The following is a 9,416-nucleotide window of genomic DNA, read 5'->3' as shown; positions in this document are numbered from 1 at the left end:
TTTACTCAATATATTAAGACGTGGTTTAAGGTTTTTATATTAATATATTCACTAAAAATATGTGTGAAATATGATGATTTACAATGTTTATTGAAGATCATTTTGTAATTATTACAATTTAAAATGTTTTATCAAGTTACATTCTATTTACTGGAGTTATTAGACTACTAGAGTAACAGAAACCTTCATCAGCATTGAGGATTGGTCGGCAACACTACCAGAGGGTCAGCTCACTGACACAACAGATTTGCTCTCATGCCCCATTCATTTTGTTAAACACTTAAACTTAGATATGGATTTATAAAATTATGCATTATATGTATATAAGAATTATTTTCTTACCCCTGTTAATTTTTTCATGATACATATAAATTACATGTGTCAATTGATTTTTTTTCTATAACGTTCTTTATTTTCTGAAGAAGAAAAACCTTTGTCAATGACTCTTAATCATGCATTGTGTGGAAAATGAAATATTTTCACAATAATTTAGGAGAATGAAATAAATTTTGGAAGGGTATAGAATTTTATCAATTTCAGAGAGTGGAGTTGAATATTCCTTTCTTCAATGACAGTCCAATTAATACTGTGACATTCCAGCCTTTGGACCATGTACTGTAGCTGACCATTTACAAAACATGGAAACAGTAAGGTCAGGACAACTTGATTATAAAATGCTTAAAAGAAATACACTTTTAAATAAGTTATTTTGTGTTGAAGACATTTCAATGTGCAAACATAAAGGGGGTAATAATCAAGGACCTTCTACCTCCTCTGCCCACTCTGATTCTGTTTTGCAAAATGATAAACAACTGAGATACGACTTTATTGAAACAAAAAGACCAGAATTAATATCAGACTTTTATAGTGGTACATGTACTTTATTAAGGTCAAGTTTGAAAAGAAAGCTTGAACCAAGTCGATATAAGTGTGAATGGTTCAAACCCTTAATTGATAATCTTGATAGATGCTCCCCTGTAATTACCTTTAGGAAGAAAATTTGAGAGATAATGGTTCAAAATGAAATGCTTACGTCAAAGAGGGAGAGTATTTTAAAGCCTGAAACAGTAGCAACCAAATTAGCATCATTTGAAAAATGCACTCAGGGAAATTTGCTTGTACTGTTTTCAAATGCAGTATTGATGATGTTGTTGTTCATTATGTTCGCTAAATTGAATCTGGGGTTTTTGATGGTGTTTTGGAACAAAGGTTTCTTTTTGAACTCCAACAGCAGTATGTACTGACTGAGCGGTGTACAATCCTTCATAGTGTATTGACATCTGAGGATATTAAGAAAATGCATTTGATCAAGGATATTAAGAAAATGCATTTGATCAATGATAAACGTGATAACATCAGAGACCGCCCTAGTACAATATTTCAAAGGAATGTCAATAGTATACCTTGTATTGCAGACTTATCAAACTTACCGTCTACCGAAGAAAGGTGTTTTATTGGACATACTGTTTGTCTTATTTCATTCAAAAATAATGTTTCATTATTGAATGAAGACAAGACATCTCTTAGCACTTTTTCTGTAAGAAATATATATATAATAATAGTATACTTTCGTCTCAATAGGTCTCTTCCAGTTTCTTTTCCAGATTCACGATGCATGATGCAACTGCCAACACAGGTGTTGAGTACTCTTGAAAAGCAATCAGTATTTCTAAATTGCATGACAGGTGGCATAAGGGCACTAAATGGTTTAAAGTAGTTTACAGTTAAATGTAGGTTTGATTCAAATTTGTTAAAAAAATTGTTTTGCAACCTCTGTGAGAAATAAAACTCTTTCATTTTATCTTGAATGAAATACTGATGCATTGTTCTCATTTTATAAGGAAGTTTTTCCCCCAGAGTCTATTGTAATGAATTCAGGAGAAACTACTACTATGTCTGAGCATGAACCAGCTCCAAAAAGAACCAGAACAAGGTTTAGATAAGTGACAGTGACAGCAAGTGCTGTTAAACACACACTTGAAGCTACATCTGAACAAGAATCAAAAGATAATTCCATCTCGGAGATGGGTGTCTCAATTTATGAAAATTATTGTCTCAATATTAAGTCTGGACAAGGAAAATTTGTCATTGCACAAAATGAGGATGACAATCTCATTTGTTGTTTAAACAACTATAGTGAAATTGATGGTTCTTTTAAGGTCAATAATTTTGTTTACACAGTTAGATATCAACAAGAATCAGGCTCCTACTATTACTGTTTTGCAGCATAAACAAAACTCTGTTGAATGTCCCTGATTGTAATTTATTGGAAAATGAGCATGTTGTTTTAGGTATCCAGGGTAATTGTGTTACATGCATACATTGTAAGTTTGTGAAAAGGTTGTTGTTCTGTATCTCCCAGAAGCAAGCAAGGTAATGGGAAATGACGGACCAAACATTTTTGTTCAACAAGGATTACAGTATGTAGGTAACTCGCTAGTTAAAATGTACAAAGGTAAGAATTTGCGGAAGTATTATGTGTGAGCTGGTGAAGACAGCTTACCAGTTATGGTAAGGTTAACTTTGAATAAAAGTAAGGGAACCTACATAGTGACTTGTGACAGTGGCCAGTGCAAGGCTGAAAGGGGTACTTAGAAATATGTCGCCAACTTGCTTACATCAAAGGTTTGTAAACATTTGTTTGTTCTAAAATCACAATCAGAGCACTGGCTTAAAGTTGATGCTGGTGATGGAGACAGTTAAGACTGTGACATTTTTTTACAATAACTCCAGTGGCAAATTTTACTGATGATGGTGATGAAGTTGAAAGGTTAGAAACGTTCGAAGTTGAAAGTAGTACTAGGCCAAGTGATAGTGGTGATGGTAGTTGTATTAGTGGTAGTAGTAGTAGTTTACACTATTTTGAAGAAACCGGGCTTTGGAATTTTCCTGCAAAGAGCAATCATCTTCCCTGTGAGCGAGGAAGCAGTAAGTTGAGGCTTTATACCTGCAATCGTGACACCTGGTCAACTCCTGATCGAGAGAGATGCAAATGGATGTGTATGGGATAGAACTATATCCATCTGTTCCTGAAGGTAATTGTGATTGTGTTGCTGGCTGGCTAGATGGGGCAAGACTTTGAAGGAGCGTAAGGTACCTTTGACTGTTTATACAGGTACAGCTCCGACCAAATGTATGGTTTATAGTAGGTTATGTTGTAGTTTGGTAAATTCATGTAAGTTAAAATGGCAAGAGGGTGACGATGAATGCCTTCATGTGCTTTCTTCAGAAACAGCAGCTAGTGATGAAATTGGATGAGAGTATGTTTCAATGGTTATGAGTAATACCGGATGCACAGAGTTTTCCAGGTAAAGAATGCCTTCTACAATTTTTGTCACCCGAATGCAAAGTTCATGGACGCTAGTGTTTTTATTAAGTTGTGGTTTAGTTGGGCAAGCATTATGAAGATTGACTTTCGTCAGCCTTGTGATGTGTGTGGTTTTGAGCCAAAACAACTGTGTTGTGATGGCACTAGGGTTGGTGTTGGATTCAGACATGCCGCATTTGAAGAAATCAGTATTCCAGATTCTTCAATTCCAGTTCAACACACATTTCATAGACGCATGGACAGGTGTTTCCTACAAAACATAAGATATATTAATAAAGCTGACTTGATTTCTATTTGAACCAATTTAGATTACCTTTCTAGGAAACAATTTGGAGAAATAATTGGCAATGATGATGATTCTGAAAAAGTTGGTGCAGTGTTGCAAGTCCTGCCAGATGAGGCTAAGCCATCCTTTCAACGTTTCAATTCAAATATGTCTGATTTAGAAAAGACAGATTATGCCTTTGTTCTTAAGATGTTGGCAACAGCTCAGTCACAAGTCTTTTGCCAGCAAAATATTGTCAGGACTTTGATCAGGTAATTAATTGTTGTAATTATAGTGAATTTGCACAAAACCTCAGGTTTAGTTCTGGCATGACTAAAATGAGAAAGTATGCACCTGAACTCCGTGTTTTGGACATTTGGATAAACTACCGGCATACATCACATGCTAATCTTTAAATATTAGTTTTTGGCATCATTCCAAAGTCATTATGTATCACAAGGAAGCATATACTTCAAAAGTATCATGGACATGTTACACCTTGGGTGACATCATGCTAATTTAAGCCCTGTTTCCTGCTAATGTTATTTTTACTGTATCACAATACGTCTGCATGTTACTGTATTAATTATTCACATAGAAACACGATGTTAAATGATTTCAAACTGGAGCATGTAAGTTATAGATCAAAAAGGAAAGTGTGATCACATTTACGTGTATTGGGTTAAAATTTGAAACTTTGTACAATTGCAGAAAATATAAATATGATTTTAAAAAAGCTCAGGATTTATCCAAAATGGCTATCAAAATTCAAGATGGCTGCCATTACCATATTTATGTTAACATATAGTTTTGGTACCTACTGTCACCTGAATGAATGCCTTGATAAGTGATATTTAATGATGGCAGCCGCATACTCCCGGTAGAACTTGGTTTTTGCGAAATGAAAAATTTAAGTGGCCTAAAAATGAAGTTTAACTTGAAGCCTTAGGAGGGGTACATGCCAAGTATGAAAAAAAATCCAAATCGTCATTTCATAGCGTTTTCAGACAGTTTAGAAATATAATCCGTTAGACCCTCAAATTTAGCTGATCCGTATTCAATAAGACAAGGTAGAGTACTATTGTGATATATCTTCAAGATGTAAAGCAATAAAAAAGTACTGGTTGCTTCCCTTCTTCACCACAACATCATGTAAACAGTAAGTTTAAAAGCGGATTCTTTCGAGGAAATATCCAGGAATTGTCATAAGAGGGGGCGTTTATTTTGGCCATAACCTTTTGATATATGCTCTTCCCTCAGAACCGAATTAAATTTGGTTCAACGTGTTGGCAAGAGGGTTTGGTGGAACTCACTCAAGTTAATTTTAACAATTCCTTGCCCGATATTGTGTATTGTGGGTAATTGTATTTTTTCTCCAATATTGAATTAAATAATAAATTGGACGCCGTCTGTGTCTTTCTCCCTTCTTGGATTGGCTAGTCATTATCCCGATTTTTTCTAGAAGACGGAACTTCCACTCGTTCTAAACGTTCATATGACAACGAGTTTAAATACAATCTGCATTCGAAAAGTTGGGGTGACGCTCCCATTTGCATGTTTCCAACATGGTAAGATACGTAGAGATACATTACACTTGTGGATTGACATACATGTTTCATTTTCCCGAATGAAAACTGCTATTATAACATTGTGTTTTTTATAATTCAAGAGCAATCTACTGTGTAAGGACACATTTATAAATCAAAAGCTAAAACAGAGCCAGCGTGTATTATATAGCCAATGATGATCAAGGTTTAATGATGCAGTGGCTGTAGGTTGTGAGTTCGAGTAGATTGCATTTTATATTCACTTTCAAACACATGTATTATATATAAAAATGTATATTCATGACAGATGAACTTGCTCCATGTAGGCGTTACATCGTGTTTTAAAATAATGTTTTCACCTTAAAACGTGAAAATACTCAAGTTTTTTTGCTCCTTATTTATTCACTTTTAAATAATGTGTTCAGATACCCTTGGTGTTGCCCCATATTACCAAAGTTATTTTCGACATCGGCAGGCAAAACCATTCCCGCACCCACGCGTAGTTGCACATATCCGACAGTTTTTAATCAATCAATGTTGGGTACTTGTTATTTGGCCATAGCTACGCAATCACAATCACACATCTTAGTGTCTCCCTGGATTCGCCATTGGTTAAGGAAAGATCTGTCGTCTGCACTGAACCACTGGTACTTATCACCAAACATTAACAAATTATACAGTTTTGACTCGTGCTATGCGAATGTGATTATTCGTAATTGTGTTTACGTTTATTGTGAAATATGAACTATTATTCAGTTATTTTAATTCTTAACGGTAGGTGATATTTTTTTTTAGTATATTGAAGGGCGTTGTTCATTTATTACGAGCCATTAAATATTTCTGTTTTAATAGCATAGAAAATTGTATACCGATATGTGCGCGTTATGCCACACACCCTATGTTCACAATATATGTGGATGATCTCAATGCGACCTGTAATTACGTGCAGTTACTGATAACTCGTGCTTCTTTTTGGCATTTACGAGGATAGTTCAATTCAGTTATATAGGAAATAACATTCGGAAGTCCTCGTCATTTTAATTGAAAACAACCTCAGATGTATGCCGGCATAAATTTAATGACTACGCGATCGACTTGCTGACATTGTAAACCGACTGTATACATCCAAGGTTATTTTCGATAAAAATGGCCGAGGAGTTCCGAACGGGGAAATAAAATACACGCCACAAAAGATACCCCAAATCTTTTCCTTGTAATCACAGTAGTTTGATTGGAATAAATACTACTTTGGTGTCACACAAAGTGAAATTTTTAATGAACTTCCACATGCAATATTAAAATCTAGCTCAGATTTATCAAACGGGTTACATTTTTAACGATCTTGCATAAAAACTACGAATTCCTCAGTTAAACAATGTCAGAAAATCTCGGAATGCCCTAATATCAGAAAGTGCAACTAAAATCTCAACACAGCGATCCGGGTTATTGTATGCGGAAAATACCAGCATCATTATTTAATTAAATACAGCATTAATCAACGTAGCCAATATAATTGTGTGTTTTTTTCAAAACTCACTCAAAAAATTATAAAACTATTTATTTAGCATCTATCATTAATGTTTTGCTATAAAAAGTTCTGCTTATCAAACATCCTGTTGAAGGAATAGTTTTGTACAGTATAGAGTAAATAACACAGACTTTTTTCATTTCAGGAATAACGTACGTATTGTGTGACTGCGGCAGCCTGTCCGTCGTGGAGAATTCATCCAATAATGCCACAGTGCAGGACACATACCCTGTCGACTACACTGTAAGATATAAGTGTAATGTGGGGCATGAGCCAGACGGGACTGTCGTGATTGTGTGTGGTGGCGGGGGCTGGCTGGGGAAACTCCGGTGTCGGGAGGTCTACTGCCCAGCTCTTAACCCACCAGACAACGGAAGGATTTTAGACTCCCCTTCATACAAAGTTGGTAGCTATATTACCTTCGAGTGCAGAGAGGGTTATGAATTGAAAGGTAACAGTAAATTACTCTGCCGGACTGACTTACAATTCGATAGTTCGCCTCCAGTATGCAAAGTGAAAATGTGTCCAGAATTTGGGATTGTTGAGAATGGCAGAACTTTTCAAGAAAATGCTGGAGGTATAGAAAATGACTATGGAAGCGTGATTAAAGTCACCTGTAATTCAGGCTACATCCTTCATGGTACCTCACATATGATGTGCCAGGCAGATGGGACTTGGAGCAACAGACCAACGTGTAAGGGAATTTCGTGTCCACCATTCAAGGGTATGGACTCAAACTGTATAGACAAGTTCTTACTCTACAGTACTTTGTACTACATGACCTGCAGTGATGCTCCTAACACCAGAGTTGCCGGGACGACTGAAGATGAGCCGAACGTTTGTCAGGATAATGGATCATGGCAGTTTCAGGAGTTTGCCTGCTACTGCAGCTGCAACATGACCAGTTACGACAGTAACATCATGAAGATCGACAATCCGGTGCAGGAATACCTGTCCCACGGGGAGATGCTTCAGTGGTCGTGTAACCACGGCTGCACCAAAAGCACAACTGACGACCTGCGGTGTCAGGATGGAGTGATAGCCATGCCGCAGTGTGACTGCACTTTCACCACCAATATGACAACATCTGTCAGAAAAGATGGACACTTTACGCTCAGCACGAAGTCTCGACCATTTTCCACCGATATGACACCCGATGGAAAAACAAATGGAAACACCACAATCAGTCCTATTCCACATTTCTTAACAACCGGTACGACACCCGATGGCAAAATGGATGGAAACACCACAATAAGTTTGAAGCCACATCCCTTAACCAGCGATATGACATCCGATGGCAATATGAAGGGAAACATCACAACCAGTCTAAGATTACACCAATTCACCAGCGAAATGACACCCGATGGCAAAATTAATGGAAACACCACAACCAGTCTGAGGCCACACCCATTCACCGGCGATATGACACCCGATGGCAAAATGGATGGAAACACCACAATCAGTCCTATTCCACATCCCTTAACAACCGGGACGACACCCGATGGCAAAATGGATGGAAACACCACAATAAGTCTGAAGCCACATCCCTTAACCAGCGATATGACATCCGATGGCAATATGAAGGGAAACATCACAACCAGTCTAAGATCACACCAATTCACCAGCGAAATGACACCCAATGGCAAAATTAATGGAAACACCACAACCAGTCTGAGGCCACACCCATTCACCGGCGATATGACATCCGATGGAAAAATAAATGGAAACACCACAACCAGTCCTATTTCACATCCCTTCACCAGCGACATGACACCCGGTGGCAAAATAAATGGAAACTCTCCAATGAGCCCGAGGCCTGTCGCCTTTCTAGTTTGGGCCATCGTCCTCATTGGTGTAGGTGTCATTGGAGTCTAGATCATTGGGATAGGTGCTTATCAGAAGTGTGTTGTCAAAAACCACCGTTAAGACGGTCATAATGATTAAGCGGCAATATCAAAAAATGATGTGATTACGCTACGATTAAGAAGCACCTTAGTCAACAGATTCAAACGATATATTAATGCATCATGATGATTGCAATATATGTCTTGTCTTGATATTTAGACCTTACTGTGTCTACATTTGAAAAAAAACTGATTAATCACTGCTGTTATTGAACTAATACTAAAACTTATATTACACTCTACCAAACCAGACTGAACATCAGGAAAAAAATAAAACACAAGTTGAATATCAGTAAGTATGTTTCCATGCACAATCCATTCAATTAGTCCTTCAGTTTTATTCATCAAGGCTCAGGTCAGAGTCGTAAGGCCTATAAATGTATTTTTCTTTTTCATACCGATTTCATTTCATTCAGTCCTCATGGGCGTTATTCATAAGGCTTCTTGGTGGAAATGATAAACTTAGTAAAAATAATTTTTATAACGAATATTTGAACACCTTCCGCCCCATTTTCATCCTCACATGAATGGCCTTTCTGCAATTGCGATTATTCCGATGAACGCAACTTCAGCGGAAATGTTTGGATCGCGAATCAGGGCAAATAACAACAATTTGGAAGTGCTAACTCATTGTTAAATGCCTTATTTCTATTGATAAACACATGCAAGTAAATCAACGTATGGTTATACCATCTCGGACCATTAGCTACCTTCCATATTTATAGGTTTTGAAGCCAAATGGTTTGTAATTAAAAACATGTTAAGTTTTCTTAATTGCAACCTGGAATAAATAAACTGAACTTCAGTATTGGTGTAAATACTCGTATAAGCATGACTGATGTCA

General features: G+C 36.9%; 1 protein-coding gene across 1 annotated transcript; it reads left to right on the top strand.

Moving 5' to 3' along the window:
- Positions 1–5,765: 5,765 nt before the first annotated feature.
- Positions 5,766–8,859, top strand: LOC128209267 (CUB and sushi domain-containing protein 1-like). The gene is made up of 2 exons (XM_052913226.1): positions 5,766–5,914; positions 6,814–8,859. Exons 1-2 carry the CDS (start codon positions 5,881–5,883, stop codon positions 8,541–8,543), a joined length of 1,764 nt encoding a protein of 587 aa, XP_052769186.1. The 5' UTR covers positions 5,766–5,880; the 3' UTR covers positions 8,544–8,859.
- Positions 8,860–9,416: the final 557 nt, after the last annotated feature.

Source organism: Mya arenaria, chromosome 11, assembly GCF_026914265.1.
Source record: "Mya arenaria isolate MELC-2E11 chromosome 11, ASM2691426v1".
NCBI lineage: Eukaryota > Metazoa > Mollusca > Bivalvia > Myida > Myidae > Mya > Mya arenaria.
The sequence above is the reverse complement of the archived record's forward strand: the minus strand, read 5'-3'. Positions and strand labels throughout refer to the sequence as shown.

Excerpts from the sequence above, each read along its gene's own strand:
- LOC128209267 (XM_052913226.1), top strand. The coding sequence starts at position 5,881 with ATGAACTATTATTCAGTTATTTTAATTCTTAACG. Across the intron at positions 5,915-6,813 it reads AGTTATTTTAATTCTTAACG|GAATAACGTACGTATTGTGT; the intron begins GTAGGTGATATT and ends TTTTCATTTCAG.